The sequence below is a fragment of the Prinia subflava genome, chromosome 2, assembly GCF_021018805.1.
Source record: "Prinia subflava isolate CZ2003 ecotype Zambia chromosome 2, Cam_Psub_1.2, whole genome shotgun sequence".
NCBI classification, from domain to species: Eukaryota; Metazoa; Chordata; class Aves; order Passeriformes; family Cisticolidae; genus Prinia; species Prinia subflava.
In genome coordinates this window covers 63,715,105-63,736,025 of record NC_086248.1, presented here as the reverse complement: position 1 = coordinate 63,736,025, position 20,921 = coordinate 63,715,105, and the positions used below count along the sequence as shown (strand labels likewise).

At 43.3% G+C, this 20,921-nt stretch overlaps 1 protein-coding gene across 4 annotated transcripts in view; it reads right to left on the bottom strand.

The window, feature by feature from the left end:
• The window catches only part of NHSL1 (NHS like 1), a 175,577-nt gene extending 155,214 nt beyond the window's left edge, over positions 1-20,363 (bottom strand). For all 4 annotated transcript variants that reach the window (XM_063390268.1, XM_063390269.1, XM_063390270.1 and 1 more), the window contains exon 1: positions 17,351-20,363. In XM_063390268.1, the coding sequence (XP_063246338.1) occupies positions 17,351-17,708 (358 nt within the window). In that variant the 5' untranslated portion in view covers positions 17,709-20,363. The remainder of the gene's footprint in view (positions 1-17,350) is intronic.
• Between the last annotated feature and the right edge of the window lie 558 nt (positions 20,364-20,921).

The following is a 20,921-nucleotide window of genomic DNA, read 5'->3' as shown; positions in this document are numbered from 1 at the left end:
CTGAGTTACCAGCAAAAACCACTCTGAGAAATTTAGGACTTCATGTAAAGAAGAAAAACTGTTAATTGCCGTGCTGCCAAAAAAAAAAATCTTTATTGAGATACTCAGAAATGAGCCCTATTATACCATCTGAAGTGTATTATAGCAGATTTTCACAGGCAGCAGTTGGAATTAAGTACATACCTTGCCATTTGGTATTTTTCACTTTGCAGCTTTAATCTAATTTCTTTGAAGACACTCAACTATTGTTCTGGCAGAAGCATAAGGAATAATTTATAGCGAACCTCAAAATTTTAAGTCAGTGGGAGTTAGACACAAGGCCTTAAAAAATTCTAGAACCCGTCTCAGAAGCTATGTAAAATATTTTTCCCATTAGCACTTTTCACATCTAAAATTTCAAAAGCCACTGCAGACATTTACATCTACCATTCACAGACTTTTTATTGGGACTCCTTCTGAGATTCATATTACATAACTCAGCTGGGATAAGTATTTGAGAGCAATTAATCACTAGGACAATTAATACACATCTTCAGAGAAATTTACTTAACCGAAGTAAAAAAACCCATTTGAGCCTATCCACAGAGTTCCTCAGATGTACCTCATAAAGTAATTTTAGTATGTGCATCACCATCCTTCACCAATTTATGTGGTAAATCCACTATTTGATTTGTTTGCAAGGAGTTGCTATAATTTATGAAAGCAGCGATTTTTGAGGAAGGCTTTTCAGGACTGTTAAAGTAGAAGGAAAGATTCTAGCCCAGGCACTAACCAGCAGAGTAAGAAGAAGGCAAGCTGGATTTGAGGGAGCAAGCATGTCTCTGGGCACACACAGAGCCATGCAGATGAACAGGAAATTCAAGACATCTTTGGGCCACTGCAGTATTGATAATTACAGAAGGTACTTTTATGGTGATTTCCTACAGCACCAAAATAATAGAAACACTAATTTCATACAGTGCTTCAGTACAAATCAATGCCTTGTATTTAAAGGTCTACAGAATGTTACAGGAAATAATGTAATTATTTTCCTTGATCCACTAAAGTCATCTTAATCATCACAATCATCCCAAGTCTGCAAAATACCAGGCACTCCTACTCTCTTCCTCCTCAGATCTGGTGGATAGATTTGGCCACTGGTGCCCTGTGCATCAAAGCCCAACAGATCAAAGCACAGTTCAACAGCAGGCAAGCCAATTCCAGCCAGATCTTGTGCAACCTATGAACTGGAAGGCAGCTTAATCCCTTGGGATCTCCTATTTCACCAGTGTCGAGATGCAGGCTCTGATATTAGTTTGTATGGATGCAGCAGTAGACCTTTAAGTTTTTCTTATTAAACTGTAAAATGGGAATTCTGCCATCCTCAAAGCCCTTTTGAAAATTATGAGTAAGAACATCTTCAGCTTTAGCTACAGCCACATCACAATGGCCCCATCTCCACTGTGGCTCACTTTGAAGCACCAGCCTTCAAGGAAGGGATGTTGCTCTTCCATTTAAGGATGGCAGTGGTATTTTCATTCAGAGGTTTCTCATTTCTCTGTGCATCAGCCCATTATTCTGCACCCACAAATTCAGTACTTCCAGTTTCCAAAATCAAGATCTGTCTCTACAAGACTTGCAGAGGAAGATCTCTGATCTTCAAGCAAGCCTCAGTCATCCGAAAATAGATCTTGCGAGGTTACAAGACTGCTGTAATTATTAGAGGTCTCATAGAGATGTTGGGAACCATGAGCACTCTCAGCATCTGTAGTACCCATAGGATTTAATCCACAGCATTTTAATTTTCTTTCAGAAACAACCAACATCCCCACTGGCACCACTAAGACAACACACATGAGAGTCTAACTTGACTTCAAGATGAGTGCTTAAGACAGAATTTCATTAGTTCAACAGGACTGATGCCTGCCTCATGCTAATTTTGTTTCATCCAGTCCATCCCTTTCCATTTGTGCCATCTGTTCCTGTAACCAATTTACCTTTTCCATCCACGGCAAAACAGATTAATTAATTAAACACAAAGGAGGCAGCTAGATGAGCTTCAAAGGTCCCTTCCAACACAGACAAGTCTATGATATGACAGCACAGGTAGCCACCTTCCCCCATTTTCTCATCTCAGGACCCCCCAGGCCGCTGGCAGAAGCCCAGATGGGAGCCACAGTGCCAGCCCACAGTGTGGCTACAGCTCTACAGGAGTCCTCCTCTTACACCACAGCCAGTGCTGCATATTAATGAAGCTTGATTTAAAAAACAAGGGCAAATCCCTGTTTTCAGACTTCAGTATTGCAAAATATGGTCTCCTATCCAGAGTGCTCCTGGATATATCACTGCTCAGGTTGCTACTTCCACTGCTGCTGCTAATTCCCAAAACAACCTCTCCCTATTTTTATAGCATTTCAGTGAGGAAGAAGCTCCGCAAATTTGACAAAAAGCAAACCTTTGATAGCTAGAGGTACTGAAATAAATGGAAAGCTAGAGGGGAATAGGGCTCAAAAAGGGTTTTTTTAATAAAAAAGTAATTTTTAAAAGCTGTATCACAATCCGCACAAAGCAAGCTGTTTGCAGAAAGAAGACAAAAGGAATACAAGAGCATTTCCTATGCAATAGATAGGCAAGATGTTCATCTGAAACATTACTTCATTAGGAAACACTGGGGGACATCCTCCCACTGAAAGGAAAAAATAGAAAAAACCCCAAAACTTACCTATACACTCTTGACTTCTCTCTCTCTTCTACATCGTCTCTATTATAAACAGACTCCCAAAGTGCCCGCCTCAGCATTTTTATCTCCTGAAGCAGCAGACTCTTGCCTATGAAGGCAGTGCTTCAGAGTAAGGATGCACTGAGCTCTGAGGATGTGAGTGTGGGGGAGGGAAGCTCCAATATTACAACCCATCCATCAACCACTTCTATAAAGCTCTTTTGTTCCAAGTTCATACTTAGCAACTCAAGGTCAAAACTGATGCTGGAAAATGCAAATCGTAAGTCAACCCAGACTTTCACCCCATGTGTCTTCTTGACCTTAAACACAAACAAGAAACAGGCAAAAAGAAGCTTCAGCTACATGATCTATTTATATAAAAATGTGTATTGAGGAATACTAACAAATTAAAACTTTCTGGGGGTTAATCTACACTACTACTGACACAGACAGGAAAAACAGAATCAAAATATGTGAATTTAGTATAAAAGGCCCTTACTTTTTTGGTTTTCTTACACTTTGGACAAAGTCAATTTTGCCTGGTAGGGGCTTTTCTGTTTGTTTTCTTTTTCTTTATTGTTTGTTGGGATTTGATTTTTTAGTTTTGAGTTGCCTTCTTTTTCTTTGCGAGAGAGACAGACAAGGTTTGATTGAAAGCACCACAGGGAAAAGTAACTGACTGAAAAAACCCCAACCTTTTCCTCTCTGGTACAAAACAAAGGAACACATCTCTATTAGCCTTTGTCTTTAAGAAGTCCTGGGTCAGATGTTGGCAGCCTTCACAAAGAAGAAAAATCGTAGGTATTACCAATAAAAAGCAAGGATTTCATTGCAGCCAAGAAAACAGGATGTATTCCACAGGCTATAACTATTCTCCTTAGAAACACAATATGGAGAGAAAAAAAAAATCATTCATTACACTCAAATACTTAAAAGCAAACTTTTCAGTGAACCCCATTTTTGCAGGATTCCATGGCAGAAAGCAACAGAGGTGCCAAATACCTGAGATTACAAGCTTATCCAGTGAATATTTCCCAGAGGTGCTGTAACAAAAATCAATTTACACGGACAACAGAAAGACAGTGTAAGACAAGAGAACTCTGACACAGAACTCTGATCTAGTATTTAAAATCTCTTAATTTTAGATGATCTGGCAGTCTTTAGAATTGTCATCACAAAACTACTTGGAGTTTTATTTTAAGAGCTTACATATAACATCTTTCATATGGGAAAAGTCCTGCCAAGAGCTTTAAATATAGCTGTATTGAATGCCAGTTTGGCTTCCTCCATGTGAATTTGGACAATTTTAACAAGAGTTTATGAACTTGCATTGGGAAAAGAAATGTGTAATGATAGTTTGCCATCCATGCACGCAAGTTATAACTTATGTAAAATTCTAGATAATTCTGCAGTCTAGCAAAACCATTTTGAAACACAACTATTTTGTCTCAAATAGCTTTGATTTGGCCCTTAAATCACAGCTTTTTTCTAAAACACCATCACACACAGTCCTGGCAATTAAGTCAGCCTAAAGGGTTGCTTACTTAGGGAAAGGATAGGAAAATGTGTTTAATTAGCACAACTCAGGCTACTGAGGAACTGCTTTATTTGATCAACTGCTGCTGTGGATGATCAAAAAGGTGTTTCCTGTAATTCTCATTGGAGTTTGCTTGCTTGCCCCAAGCAAGATGAAGAACAGAACTATATGGTATGTTTTCCATCCCCCTTAATAAAGCTCTCATCAACAAGGAAAAAATAGAGTACTGTAGTAATGTAACCTAGATCCTAGACAGTTTCCAAAAACCCAGCCAAGGATCTTTGTCAGAATTTCAAAGAGAAGCCGCTGCTGAAATTCTTAAGCATGCGGAAGGGTTGTTCAGGACTCCTCCTGCAAACAGTGAAGGCTTTTCACTCCCTGAGAGATTACTGCCAACAGGATCTGTAAGGTGGGACACTGAAAACAGTTTCCACTTTCTCCACTGGAGACAGTTTCCATCTTTCTGAGATCAAGCTTATGACCTTGCCTTTCAACAGAAACAACAGGTATTTTTATGAAGAGTATTAAAGCTCTTCCCAAGAAGCACTGCAAGGTTGGAAGTTCTCAAGGAAATAATTATAAATAAACAATAAAAAACAAAATTTTTAATTTTTAGAATGTGCTTTTTGAATCCCAGCTATATAACTTGATTAAAACCTTCCCTTGCCCATCCTTTTTCAAATAAATGTGCTAAGATAAAGTCACAGTTTAGGAACGGTATTTTTCAATTTAGTACTCCTGCTAAAACCATACCACTGCTTGCTCCCCCTCACTCCAACTGGAGGCACAGGTGGAGATAAGAACAAGTTACTGGAAACAGCAATGAGATAAGAAAATGAACAGCAGCAATATTCATAGCAAAAGGTATAAGACAAAGAAACAATTTACACAGAAAGCCCATGACAATAAGCGAATACCAGACAAGCGGCTTCCCTTGCCACCTTTTCTTAAGTAGGGGAACCCTTCTTCCCAGGAGAGAGAAAGAGCAAATTCCTTTCCCCCCTGCCTTGCAGCAATGGCCTGTGGTGGTACAGAATAACATCTGGGTCCTGGCTGCACACCCTCCCATCTAAAAATTACCCTGTCCTGGCCAAAACCAGGACAGACATTTACTGCAGGCCACAGAGTATCCCAGCTCTCTTGATCAAGTTGTTCCTCTTGGGTCCCACTGGTACCTCTCCTGGACAGCCTTCCAGTACAGAGTGTATTCGTGTTCATGGCTATAATGCTTTGACAAGAGGCAATGACAACAAACTGTAATGCATGAAACTCCACTTAAGCATATGGGAAAAGTTTTATTATTAGGGTTATGATTGCTCCATCCTTAGAGATATTCAAAATCCAAATGCACACAGCCCTCAGCACCTGGCTATCCTGAGTAGGGGGTTGGAATAGGTGGAATAGGTGGCCACAGGCAGAAGGTAGTGACCATTAACTCGATTTCCAGGTGGAGGTCAGTGACAAGCAGGGCCCCTCAGGGGCCCGTGCTGGGACAGTTCTGTTTAGTGCCATCAGCGACACAGATGAAGGGATCAGGTGCACCCTCAGCAGCTTTGCAGATGGCACCAAGCTGAGTGGCATGGTTGACAGGCCTTAGGGGCAGGATGCCATCCAGAGGGATCTGGATAAGCTCAACACGTGGGAACAATGCATTGCAACGCTTTCAAAACAGAAACTTCGGTGACTACTCAAGCAGCCTCAAGAACTTTTCCTTGAAAAGTTTCATTCCATTCAAACTCACTGTCTCAGCTTCAGCAACAGCCACCAAGGTAGGAGAAAGGTACTGCGGCACAATGCACACAGTTAAAGTATCTTTTATAAAACCCTGTAAGTGGAGGCCGTGCTCTTGTGCTAACCATGGCCATGCAGAACTTGCAGGCTGACAATGAGAACGACTCTGCTCATTTCAGTGTTCACATACAGAGCTCACACCCGTGCTTGTGATTTGGTGCTATCTGCCTTTTGTCAGTCGTTTTTCCAATTGGCTGCCTCTGTTAGAAGCTGAGAGATTCTGGGGTTCTCCCTGATAAATTCAAAGTTCCGCAAGAGATATACCCATGCTTTCATCATTTGTCTTCAGGATTAATTTACTCAGATTTTTATAAGCCATTAATAATAATCTAAATTAGAAATACCATATATGCATAGACATAACTAGCGATAAAACCAGTGGAGCACAAACATGTCAAGCTGACAGGAGCTCAAATGAAGACATGCTTTTGTCTATCATGACCTAATTCATTTTTCTACCAGTTGCACTACACAATGCATTTAAATCTTTTAAATATTTGATGCATTAACCTGCACCACATTATCGCTATGTACAATGCTAAATTATGCACTCTTCATCCTACCTTTTACAAGCTGCAGCTATTCCCAGACTGCAGCAAGTTTCACAATTTGTCAGCAAGGTTACTAACAGTAGAAAAATGTTTTGTAAAGAAAAAGCTACTGTATTTTATGTGTTGGGAAAAGGGGTGGGAGAGGAAAGCATGCTCAGTTAGAGCAACAGGGTCAAAGCAACACGCCTTGAAGAGCACTCCCCTCCCATGTTACATACCACACTCTTCAGAGGGGACATCACAAATTACAGAATTCAAGCCAAACTCAGCAGTGAGTGGGAGCAGGCAAGATAATAAGCACTGCAGATGGTTTTAGTCTTCATTACCATCCAGTAGACACAATGTCTCTGTAACAGATATGGACAAACAGAGGGTTTTGTAACATGACAAACAAAAAAGCACCAAGAGCTCTATGTTTTTGTGGCATTCTTCGACTCAGGCAAACACTCTGTGGATTTCTAATTACCTGCTCTTCCTCTAGACCTCAAAAAAAGCCCATAACTGTTGTGAAACTTTGGGTTCTTCAAAACAGACCTTTTTAAGCCACACTTAACTAAATTACCATCTTCTGGATTCACTCATATGTGTTATGACTAGACTCTGTCAGGGCAAAGAGCCTTCTAACTTACACTTAAATCTGCATTGTGGCTGTGCAAGTGCTTCCTAATGTTTTAAGGAAATTTGTTATCACAAACAGGCCAACACTGCAGTTTAACCTTCCTTCAGGATACGCTAGCACAGCCTCCCTCCCCTCCACCCAGATTTGGAGAAGGGCAGCCTTGTCCTACCACTGACCATCAAGACAAGGCAGGGCAAGAGACCTGACTCACGCTTGCCTCGTTTTCTCCAGCTTTCCTCTCTTTCCTGAAGGTAAAGATCACGATTATAGATTACAATTCTACGTGTTTCATCATCATTATTATATAATTATAACTGCAACGGTAATTTCAAAATCAACTGCAGTAATGTATTCACATTGAAACCACCCCTGTTATGGCCATGCTTGCCTCCCCAGGAGGAGGCGAACCCCATGTGATGCCACCTGGGGTTTCAGAGGCGCAGAGGCAGAGCCGCTTCGGCTCACGTTGCACAACCAGGGCTGAGCCCAGCGGGGTCAGGGCCCCTCCACGGGACTTCTCCCTGCAGGGCCCAGGCTGCCCCAGCCTGCCCAACAGGACTGCACACGCTCCCCACTGCCAGGGCGGCAGCCAGAGATACCAGGAAGGGCGTTGGCCCCACGGAGATCAGCTGCCACACCAGTCTGCCGTATCTGGGTCTCCAACAAGGTCGAATGCAACTGGTACCAAACCTTTCAGTCCTAGCCCCATTAGCACCCTTCAACAGTTTCCTACCATAACCATTCCCTATGGCATGGATTCAGCCATGCAGAATGAGTTTATGGTAAGTATACTGATACCTCAAAATACTCGACCTTCTATCGCATACACATTATTAAAATAGAGTTACCAGAAGGAACCACATAGTGACTACCTACCTTTATTTTAATAGAACAAGGAAATAGCTCAACGAACAACTTTTAAAAAACTGCATCTAAACTAACACACCAAGACATTTGTGAGCATTACTGTATTTTCATTCTTTCTTCCTCATAAGAAATCCAGAACAAACTTATTTCTTTCTCATATTTAAAAATCTTCAAGTTTACATAAGAGAGCCTCCATGTTTCCAACACCACAAATCAAAATAGTATAAAGGAGGCTATAAACATGCATTCAATTGCATTATTGTTCATATACACGTGAACATGTATCTCCAGTCTTACAGGGTGGTCATTTTCAGAAATTCTTGTGTTCTTGGACTTCTGCAAAGAAATATTTTTCAGTGTCTAGGATATATCTTGGAGGGAGGAAAAATAATTCAGAATTTGAGTGGAAAGGATTTTATTTGCATCATGTCCAGAATAATGGGAGGGGAATTTTGCTGCGTTATCAATCAAGCTTTGCTTGTGCTATCTTTCTTCTAAATTGAAGATCAAATACCACAGTAAATGCAAAGTTTTGTTCCCATTTCCTGGTAGTTGGGTTCTTTTTCCTACTTCACAATGCTTTAAGCATCGCTAAGGACAATGTGGCTAACAATATTTTGGTAATTTCTTTTTAACTTTTAATGATACTGCATTAGCCAAGCATCACTTGGTTTCTCAGTCGTTCATTCAGTTATTCACCATGAACTAGATACTGAACAGGAAGGGAAAGCCAACACCACTTGCTTGAGAGCTCTTCCCTTCCATACAGCAGGAACAAAAGGTGCCACTAGAGATAACCCACAAATCACTCATCTTGGGTCCTGCTGAGCTTCCTGTAAGCAAACTCCATCTGCTGCCAAAAGCTAAATCTTGCTAAAGTAGAAAACAAAAGACAGATACCCACTTGCAAGGAGAAAGACTGGGCTTGCTTTCTTACTCAAACCCAAGATTTGAGAAACTTTATGAATGTAACAGCCAGACACAAAGAATGTATGTAAGCCAGTGAGTGGCAATGTTTATCCCATCACTTAAAAGCTGACGAGAGCTCTTCTGTAGGCAGTATTCTGACACTAAAAAAAAAAATAAATTGGGAGGACCAAGAAGAAAGAGCATTCAAGTACAACACATTACCATTTAAAACATACTGTAGAAGTGTCTTGTTTTTATTTTCCAATTGGTTGCTAAACCAGAAAAAAAATTAAGAATCCCACCATTGTCACTATTACTCAACATGCTTGAAATCGCTATCATTTTTCCATTATGATTAACATTTGCATTTAGTGCTAGTACAAAAACTCAGTGTCTCCGTTCTTCAGATAGCATCCACAGTTCCAATATACTTCAGCAGGCAGCTGTTCTAGTCCTAATCTCTGAAAAGTAGGAGCTAAATTAATTAAAAAATCACAATCTTAGATGAATCAAAATTTGGTTAGCTAAGCTACAGCCTGATTACAGTAAAAGCAATGTCCAATCAACTAACTTAACAGATCTACTTGTTATCAAGATGTCAAATTTCAAATAAAGTGCTGCTGCTCACATTAGGGAAATTAAACTTACTGAAAGATTAAAATGTCCTCTAAGTTTGAAAGTTATAAGAACTCAGTCACAGACACACATTATAGTCAGTTCCCTTGAGGTGTTTTTTTTTTTTAATTTCAAGCAATCCCTTGATATTCTCCCTTCCATCCTTGTAAGGTGTAAATGGTTTTGCACTTGTTTTATATTCCTATACCAGAGCAATGGTCAATTTTGGAAGTGAAGCAATAAAAATGAAGTAAGGGACATACTCAGTTATTATCCACCGTGACACAACCCAAGGCAGGGAGGCCTGGGTCTGACACCAAGGGGTTACAAAATAGAGGGGGTGAGAGGGGCTGTCAGGAGAACACCAGAAGCTCCATCCAATTTCACCCTTTCCTGTCCCTGCCTCTCACCTCCTCACCCCCTTCCTCACTAATCCAACTGACCATCAGGCCCGCAGAGGGTGTTGTATTTGAGGAAGGCAAAATGCTGAGTTTTAACAAGTGACATGGGTGGTGAGGTGCAGAGCAGACCCTGAAAGTGTCACACCTCAGAACAGGGAGAGGCAGCTCACAGCACACCCGGGGTGAGTGAGGGGTCTGAACCACTAAAGAAAATGAGGAGGAGAAAATAAGAGCAAGAAAATAAAAAAAATAATCAGGTCGTAACTTAAAAACCATGTAAGCCCAGTGCCTTCAACAGGGTAACTACCCAGAGAGTGACAGCAAAGCAAATACTTGGTTCTGCCACTCTGCAGGAATTAACTACCCTGCCTCCAGACTGCATAGTGCCCTAAGCTCAATCACATTCATTGGACCTTAAACGTTTATATTCTAACTACTCCTAGTTCTTAAAGGGCAATGAAATCTCATATGCACAATGCTGATTAAAGGACAAGAGGCCAATAAATAAATAAATAAATAAAACCTAACTTAAACCACCATAATTTACAAATGACAAAGAGAAAAAAACCTATGACAGCCTGAAGCCAGAAGCAGCCCTGCCCAAATATGGTAGGATATAAGTACAAACAACTTGCAAAGTCCACCCACATTAATCTGTGCTAAACCCACAGGTAGCAAAATATTTTCTTCTAGTCTCTTAAGTGGCATGACATCCAGGCTTTCTGGAGACTGTCATCCAACCAGCAGGTTTCCTCTCCAACCTACAGCCAAGAACAACATTTAATTAGCATGTTTAATTGATCTTGTTAACTGTTAGGGTGGACAGCTTTGATCTCGCCTGCTGATAGCTAGTTTAGGACTACAAAAGAAACTGGGGCTTTGCATAATTGCCAAGCTCTCGATGTGTGTCTTCTAATTCCTTCTATTTCCCAATCCCTCTTTCTGTTTCTGCTGCACTAGTACTCCAGATAACAGGAAGCAAAGAACATGCCATCATTTATTTTATCATTTATTTTATCATTTATTTGAGCATGCAGGCGAAAAAAAAGGAAGATGAGGAAAGGGAAATTGCTGCTCCTTCACCCAGAAACACAGGAAAAGGCCAGGAATTACCACCGTGAATCTGGCCTGGGCAAACATTAAATGAAGTCGTGCATGGCTGAGGGCAGTCAGCACCAAACCCTTCAGTGGAAGATGCAGGAAACACTAAGTATGTGTGGGATAAGCTGCTCCCAACCCCCATTGAAAGTCTGATCCCACTTTCTGCTGATTAGAGGCTGGTTTAAATTCCAGGACAGAGGGTTTGAGGAATTTCAGTGGCTTTCCACTGTGTGCTTTAGGTTGTTAATAGGCTCATCCAAAAAATTATCCTTCTGCAGGAGATTCATATTAGCTTAGAGAGAAGCCCACAAGACCACGATTACTAGCTTGCACTCAACCAGTATGAGACTGTGCCAATAGTAACAGGAAGAGAAACTTCTGAGGATGTTTTAGTGCATCCTAAAATATCAAGCAACCTTCAAAATAGATCCTAATTGAAAACAACTAAATACAAGTATGTTTAATTCATTAACTACCTCTCCTAACCACTGTTTTCCTGAATGATCAAGCCAGTCATAAGTTCTACGGAAATAAATGTTCGTAGGTGGTGTATAATGGGTTCTGAGCAATGCACAAAGCAGCCCTACATTTCAGCCAAAGAGTGTCAACTGTGTTCAGAGCAGCAAGCCAAACCCTCATCAAACTGAATTCAGCTGGAGCTTTGCCACTCAGCAGGACAACGACTTGGCCCACCATCCCCATGGGAAATCTTTTTCTAACCCAGACTTTCTTCCTGCTTATTTCAAACGAAATCTCCTTTGGATCAGGTTGAATTTCCACAGATAATTAGTCTTGCACTAGCTAAATAAAACAAGAGTTATATTGCTTCTGAGCAGCAAACTGAATAATTACAACAGGGTTAAAGAGAAAATTTCTTCTTTTCTTTCCCAGGGGAACTTATGAATTAACTGTTTAACATGGTTGAACTTTGCTGTTGAATCTTCATATTGCACAGCAACAGAGAGAAATACCACAGTGCAGTCACCTCAAGCATCTGTAATCATGAACTGTAGCTTCCAAGCAGTGCTAGAACAGAGTTCTTCACCTAAAAGCCTGTCTTTTCTCACCAAAGCTTTCTCATGAGCACACTGTGGTTTTGGTGGTTAGTTTGGGGATTTTGGCTGTGCTGTGTTTTGTTTTCTTTTGTAGAGGTGTGTGTTGTTTGACCTTTTTTTTATCCCTAAACCTTTTTCTAAAGAAGGTTTCTTCTTGTTGCTGCAAGATGATGAGTATCTTGTATCCTCTGTCCTTATACCAGAAACTATAGAAAGCCAGCCAGCCCCTTCTTCTCCTGCCTAGTGCTGATACTGTCTCAAATAATGCTCACTTTTGGTGGCTTGGGATGGAGGAGGGGTTTCCCTAGGAATAAGCTGAATAAAGCTTCCTGTTCTGCTAAAGCAGGAAATGTGCTCCAGTACTGCCTTGCACACAAAGAGTGGAAAATACTTACTAAACAAAATAGCAGGAGATGAAGTGTAAACTGGATTGTCCTTCCATCATGCAGACAAATAGAAAGCTATATTCCCCACACACCCAGTTCTCTTGCATTAATGTGCTTAACCTTGGAGGGGGGGAAAAAAAAGAAAAGCATACATATGTACAGACATTGTGCATCAAAATCAAATTATTATGCTGTGCCTTTAAAATCAAACACTGAAGGATTGTAAGCAACACTAATTAGGAGGTAGAATTTCCTCCCTCCCACAGAATTGGTTTCTTCTTGTTAGAACAGGAGGTGCAACTGGCCAAACCCCATCCTGCCAGTGGAGACACTGAACCAGAAGTTGTCATTAGGTTAACCTCCCAGCATCACTCACAAATCATCTCTTGAGAAAGACTCTAAAATAAATAGCAGAGAAGAGGGAAGGGACAGCCTCCAGTCTGTCAGATTATTGAGATTGACAGAAAAGAACAGCAATAACATTTTTTGCATAAATAACAGCAGATGGCAGAAGACAAATATTAATGGAAAAAATGTCCTTCTTCATGCCCTACAAAAACAATGACTGTTTAAAGCCCCAGAGCATTTCCCAAGAGCTAGCCTTGTAATTCATGCAAGATTTCTCTACAGCCATCATACGCCTTTTGACGAGCTCTGATCACTTCAGAAGGGCACTTGTCCTCACCCACCCTGACATTTAAGAACCAAAAGGGATGAAAAATTACATCACCTGACGGTAGGTCACAGCTACAGATGCACACTGCTAGAAAACAAAAAGCTGTTAGGCAAGTCCCATGGTGTAAAACACATTATGGCAGCTGGATGCTGGAAACACATGACAAAACATCATGCAAAACAGCAACACAAATAAGTTTAATGAAAACCTGATGAAAGACTGTTAAGAAAAGTATTGAATCTAATTAATTCTCGAGACGTGGCTAGTACAGCTGAACTAAGGTCACAAGTACTGCATAGTACACTTGAATTTTATAAACCACCTTGAGCCATTAGTGCCTCCCATCACCATGAGTTATAAACCAGTCATCAGCCCACAAGGCCGTGTCTCATCCTATTTTGATGTCCCTTCTTGTGGCACAACACCCTGCTCATTATGCAAAGTTCAAATACATGTCAGGAAAGCATTTCACCAATTGGTCTTAAAAATAGCCTTGTATTGAAATCGAGTCAAGCACAAGTTGCTCAGTTGGGAGGATATAATGAGAAACTTCTCCACCACTCGTCTAAACAAAAAGTTAAAGAGAGCTAAACCAAACCAGAGTCATTCTAGTGAACCCCTGAAAACTCAACCATCACCAAGACTGCATACATCTGAAAGCTACCTTCAAAGTCCTGAAGCAGACATGAAATTAAACTCTCCAAGTATGTGTGGCACACCAGTACAAAACCCTCGGAAAGGAGGCATCCCAGCTGAAGGGCATGGCAGAATTCCAGAGATAGGGAAGTTTACCCCTAGCAAGGGTTGCAAAGACATAGCACCTACTGCACCACAGCACATCCTTAACCAGTCTACCACATCAGAAAGTTCTCTCCAATGTGGAGCAGTGAATGATGTCCTTGAATTAATGGATTCAGAAAACCAGGGAGTATGTAACAGAAGAGAAACATCAGAGATCATCCGAGACACATTTACCTATTCATACTCTAATATCTGGGTCTAGGAGCATATGGATCCTACATAGACACAAGGACACCCTGTACAGACAGCCAGCAAGCACAGTCAATGACTGCAGAGTGACTAACAGGATGAAGAGCTTTGTTCTGCCTGCTTTCCCTCCCTCACCATGCTCAGAGAGGAGCAAACACTGATGGATCCCTGTTATCTGAAGGGTACTGCATGCAAACTTTACTTTGAAACAAAAGTATGATAGTGCAAAAATAAAAAGAAAAAAACCACCAAAATTTCAAAGTACGTACTTTCCCAAGCACCACAGACACACACACCATTATCTTCTGCCAGCTGCCAGCCTGCAGCTACTTCCCAAAAACTGGTTGTAACCCAGATCTGAAGTTTTCTAGTCCTCTTCTGGTCCTTCCCATACAACATCATGATGGGATCTCAGAGTTGTTCTAGGACTTTATGTTGCAAGAGGAAATTATTGTCTGGGCCCCACAAAGAGAACAAAAGCCATTTATTCAAGTAGAAATTAGCTGTGATTTTAAAAGCAGGTGTACAATGTCCTATCCCCTCATCCTGAATGCAAGAGCAAATTACTTACTTAAGTCATGCTGCACCTGTGTGTGTACTTGTGCTCCACAAAAGATGCAGTAGTTTGCAATATCTGCCTCATAAGAAAAGGTCTCTGATTAGTAAAAATTTAGTAAATGGGAAAGCAATTATACAATCCTTGTTGTTCTTACAGTCCTGCACCAGCAAATAGCTTTCTCTGTGAGGCTTCAAAAATTGGAAGGAAAAATCCCCCTTGCTGTTGTTCCCAAATAAAGACAGACAGCTTTACTAAAACATGCTCTCTGTTTTCCATATACTTCCCTTTAATGTCAGGAACAGGGTTAAATTTGCAGATAAGCCTTGATGGCTAGTATTACAGAGATGTTCATGACTCTAACTGCAACTGAGCATCCTACCTGATCTCCTTGACCAGACTGCAGTTTCCAGAAAGCTTATGAGAGCTGTCATGGCTTTATCTGCAACTTCACGTCAATATGCTCATCTTACACATCAATTGTTAGGACTGAATAGGTAAATAAAATAACCTCCTTTACAAGCAAAACAAAACCCCCAAACCAACAAACAACAACAAACAAACAAACAAAAAACACTAGAACAAAATAATCCCTCATTCTCTTAGACTTAAATGAATGAGATCTTTGAAAAGTGAATATAGCAGCAGCAGCAATAAGATTTCAAGTAGCAAAACAGAATGAACAGCAGAGATGCCACTTAGCAAAGAATTTAAAGCCAAATAGAGAAAGCCAAACATAAGAATTGCCTCCAGTTTGGGGCCTCACAATGACAAGAGCAAAGACCATCAAATTAAAAGCAATAACAAACTTAGCCCAAAGAACTGACTTATAACAACAACAAAAATTCATGAATATATAATTTGTGTAAAAGGATGACTAAGAAAGAATACAGTCACTGTCTGACACATAGGATTTCAGGGTTTGCACAGTGCAGCAGTAGCCTTATTTCAGCCTTGCCTTTATATACATTGCATCAGTGTATGGTAATCATTAGTGTCCTAGTTAAACTGAGATAAATAAATACTGCTTCCTATCAGGCAACCAATTTAACACACCACTCTACTGCAGGTATCCCCAGTAATAACACACTCGTATTTCAAGTGTGACAGCACCATACCATGCCAAATTAACATAGCTATATTGGCAGAAAAGGTTATACTTGGTGAGGAAGAAATGGTCCTTCAGTTTATCATTCAGTTATAAAGCACCTAGTAAAACTTGTTAGCACAAAACTGTAGCTTCACACTTAAAAACCACAAGGTTTAGGATGGATGATGAAGGTGTCCTCCAGAGAAATCACATACTCAGGTATCCCATAAGGAATAATTCTGCACTGAAACAGGTAGGTTATCCATACAGGGTTCATGACCTTTAAATTTTATTTCTGAAAGGCCTTCCATATCAATTTTGCTTATAAATGTGCCATATGGAAAGTAAGCTTTCTACTTCCATTCAAAAGAAAACTATGGTCTGTTGTTTCTGAGCAACAACCCTATTTAGGCTGGGCTTACACCTTATACAGCTGCCACAAAAGTTGCAACACAATTCTCTGGGTTCCTGAATGTTTCCAGCACATTGAGAAAGCTAAGCTGATGTTGCAAGCCATCTCCCACATTGTCTGTGGGGAGCTTGGTCACGCATAAACAAAATTCATGTACCAGATGCGAGTTTCACTGGATCCTTTCTCCAAAGTTGGGCCAACCTCAGGGAAAAAAAAAACCAAAAAAACACACCACACAAAAAATCCCACCACATCACACCTTTTCCTATAGCTCTATGTAGGGAGGTGCACAATTAGTCGCTTCTAAGGGCCACTTTACAGCCTCTGAAAGGAACGTAAGAACAGCCTCCCCATGCTGCCGCTACTTTGGAATCTGAGGCAGAATCTGCATCTTGCTGCCTGGGCTCCGTATGAAGTTGAAATTTCAAGTTTGAGATCAGCTCTGCACAAAGAACAGAAGCTCGAGAGAACCGAGAGACACAAAACCAGCTGCAAAATACATCCAGGTTTCTATTCACTGAGGTCTTCCCATGCACATACAAAAGAATTAATCAGGCATGTGGGCTGAACTGTCAGAAGCTCGGCTGATCCCAAGTCTAGCGCAAAGCCGGCACAAACACACAAACAAACTCTCCCGGGACCACAGCGCTCCCGGCTCCCGCTGCGGGCGGCCCCCGGCCCCGGGCAGCCGCTGCCCGCCCTGCGGACACGCTGTCCCCGGCGGGCGAGGGCTCCGCCGCCCAGAAGCGCTGGGGAACGCCCAGAAGCGCTGGGGAACACCCGCAGCTCCAGTCCCGCAGCCGACACCGCCCCTCCCGCACGGCCGCCGGCATCCAGGGCCGGAGCCCGGGCTGTCCCGGAGGGGGACGAGCGGCGCCGCGCTACAGCCGGGGGCACCGGCGGGACCGGGGGCGGCCGCCGCCCCTGAGTACGGGAAAAGAAAGACGAGGATGCTTAAGTTTCCCTCTTTCCTTTCTATTTTTAAATAAATCAGAAACCAGCGCCCAGCCCGCCGCGCCACCAGCCCCCGCGCCCCCCCGCCGGCGCTCCCGTCCCCGAGCCGCCCGCCACGGTCCCGGGGAAGGGCGCTACTCACGGATCTTGACTTTGCGGTGGTCGAGGCGGGCGAGGAGCTCCTCCAGGGCGCCGAGGCGGCGCTGGAGCCGGGCGTTGCGGTGGCACAGGGAGTCCGCCTCGCTGAGGATCCCGCCGAAGATGTCGCCGGCGCAGCGGGAGAGGTCGGAGAGCTGCATCAGCAGCGACACCAGCGCGTACGAGCTGACCTGCTCCAGCGTCCCGAAGAGCGGCACCGCGCCGCGGCGGCGCCCGCCGCCCCCCTCCGCAGCCCCGGCGTGGTCCCCCGGCGCCGGGCTGCCCCGCTCCGCGCCATCCCCGCCGGCCTCTTCCAACCTGCACAGCTTCAGCGGCTCCAGGGTCCGCAGGGGGAACGGCATCGCGGCCGGGGACGGGGCGCAGCGCGGGCAGCGGCAGGGCTGGCGGGGAGAGCTAGGCGTCCCCGGCGCCAAAAGTCTTCATGCGCGCAGCGGCCGCAGTGACAAAAGTTCAGAGAGAGGAGCGGGAGGGAGGGAGAGAGGACAGGACAACAACAAATGAATCGGGCGGGAGGGAGCGCGGCCGGGCCAGGCGCTGCGGGGCTGGGGGGGAGCCCCGCGCGGCGCCCATGTGCGGGAGTGGCCCCCGGAGGCGGGAGCGGCCCCGGGAGGAGCGAGGGGAGGGGAGCGGAGCGGGGCGCGGCACCGCCGCACGGCGGGCGCGGTGAGAGCCCGGGCCGGCCGGGAGACAGGAAAGAGCCCGGCTTTCTCTGCCCGGAGTGAGGATGAGGCGGGGAGGGAGGGAAAGAGGAAGCGTGGGAGGGGGACTGGAGCGCCCTGGATGCGGCCACAAAGGAGGAAAGGCAGCCAGAGGAGGAGGGGAGAGAAAGCCCGGACCAGCTCCACCTGGGGAACCCCGCGCCGTTGCAGGCACTTTTCTGAACGCACCGAACTCCCAACCCGGAAAGCGAGAGCTGGAAAAAGAGGAGGAGGGAAGGGAGGGAGGAAAAAAAAAACAAACAACCCTCCACGAACCTGGGAAAAGTAGGAGGCCGCCGCCTACCTGTGGCTCCCCGAACTGGAGCCTCACCCTTCCCGGCCGGCCAAGGTAGCTGCTCCCGGCCCGGCCCCGCGGCTCGGTCCGGCGGGGCTCCCCGGGGAGAAGCCAGCCCGTCCGGCCTCCTCTGCTCGGAGAAAGGGGCCACGCAGGAGAGGGAGCGCGTCTCGCCTCAGCCCTTTGCCCTGCCAGCCTGCGGTCGGGCCAGGGGTGCTGCTCCAAGGTAGGGGAAGAAGAGCAGCCTGTCTGGGAACGGCGCCTTCTCTGTGGTTAATTTTTAGTAAGTTTGACTCTAAGGTAGGAGAAGAAAGGCCTGGCCTATGACATCGACTCTGGCAGCACCAAAAGTCGCACATAATGCCGGCGTGGAGCGAAGGCAGGTTCCAGCCTTGGAAGCCCCCGCGCTTTGCCCGCGTGGGACACAATCAGCTCTTCATGGAGATGACGGCTCTAATGAGCTATTCCCCACAGAACCAATTTAGCCCACATGCAACTGTCAACAGCTGCGATTTAATTCTAATTGGACAATGCCCCACTGGCTCTGGCTCCTGCTATATGATAAAGAGAGGAACCCAATCCCTCTCTTCTTGTGGGAAAGGGCCCTGGGGAAAAGTGGTTGTATAGTTCCTTCCTGCCTCATAGCTTGTTCTGGCTCCTGCTGCAGCTGAATGTATGCGATGAAAGAAGGAGAATCAGCTGGAGAGGGACAGGTCCAGGGACGTATCCACGTTCATTAGCATCTTGAGGCCACACAGTTTATGTAACAAAATATTCTGCATCACAGTATGTATCATCCGTAGCTTTATCATTCGTTACTCAAAGGAAACCTGAAGAAAACCATTGCACCAGTAATGTTTCAGAAATTCCTTGGAGCGTGGAGAAGTATGGGGGCTGTAGACAGAGGAATACAAACCAAAGGCTTGGGCCACACTGGAGAGTTACGATTTACAGGAAATGCTTGTAAGGGTGATAGTCATAGCAAAACTTGCAAGTCACTAATTCTTCTCTTACATTAATCAAAGCAAGTTTCATCTTCAAGTTTTCCCTGGGGGGCGGGGGGAGGAAGCAATGCCATCTAGTGTTAAAAAAAAATAAAGAACAAAGGCTCCTTTCTTAACACCTCTGTCCAAACAGGTTACCAGTGGATAACTTTGCAATTTGGAATGCTCCCACTGGTTTTGTGTTACAGACAGTACCATTGAGTGCACATGTACAATATTTATAGAAACTGATGAGAAGAACATGGCACAGACAGGCAAAATGGTGTTTAATCAGGGGTTTAAACACATAAGGAATCCAAAGAAATAGTTTTGTGATGGGGAAGCTGTCAGGATTGATTATCAGAGAATGGGAAGCAGTCATTTTGTCGTATTGAACTCTCCTGGTTTTATTTTGGGACATAATGTCTTCATTAATTCTTAGATGTGTTTGTTTGGGCTAGCCGTTTGATAAAAAATGTGTCCTGTTCACTGGCATGTTTGAAGGGAGGGGAGTGATTCTTTGTATGCTTTGTTTAAACTACAGGAGTACCATGAATGAGGTGGATTTCAATATAAAACACACTAGGAAGAAAGAGAGCAAAGAGGTCAGTTCAGGTGTCAGCTGAAAAGAACCCACAGCAACACATCTGCCGGGGTAGACATCATAAGGCTGTGTGTTTGCTTGATTGGAGGTTACTAATTTCTAAGTTTAGTAATAGGTACTTTCAAAAAGGCACATTTACCAGTCTAATTTTTTTTCTGAAAATGCAAATCACATCCTGATATTGGAAATATTACGGTATGTTCTTATCTGTAAGCAGGAAAAGGTACTTAGAACAGATCTGAGCACTGGGAGAATAATAGCCAGAAATCGAAGCTTTAGACAACACCTAAATGCAGTAAAGAGCCTTAGCTACTGTGAGTGAATGGGATTTCACTGCTAGACTTAACCTATTTCACTGGTTGGTTTGTTTGCAAACTGTAAAATAAACTACTGTGACAGCTTGAATATTTGTGGTGGGAATAATGTATCATAAAAAATAAGGTGTTTTTAGGACTGCCAGTTAAACCAAGTTAAGAAATAAATCTGAATTTTAAATGCAGTGATGTTCTTGAAATATTCAGAGTCTCTGTGTTTATTCCAGAACAATACTTTTTTTCTCTTTAATTTATATGGTTGGTTTTTCTGGGATGGGTTGTTACCACATGGAATACTCAGAAAAGAAAACAAATGTAAAAAAATGTAAATATTGAATGACTGAAATGTAAAGATAGGTTAACTGAAACCAGTAAAGGGTGGTCTCAAAGCTTGTTTCTTTCTGTGCTAAAGGAAGGGACATAGGAAAGAAAATGAATTTTAAATACTTACAGAGTTGGAGATTTAAAGTATTCATCATACTGAAAAGGAAGCATTTAAAATTTCTACATTCAGTAGAAGTACAGACTTTCTTAGGGACACCCCATCTCCCTCAGGTAGCCATGCACATTGTCTGTTTCCAGAGGATATCACAGGAAAATATTTCCTTTTCTGTCAGAGCTGTGAGGATGCTCCTGACCCTTTCAAATACTCCTGCAGGC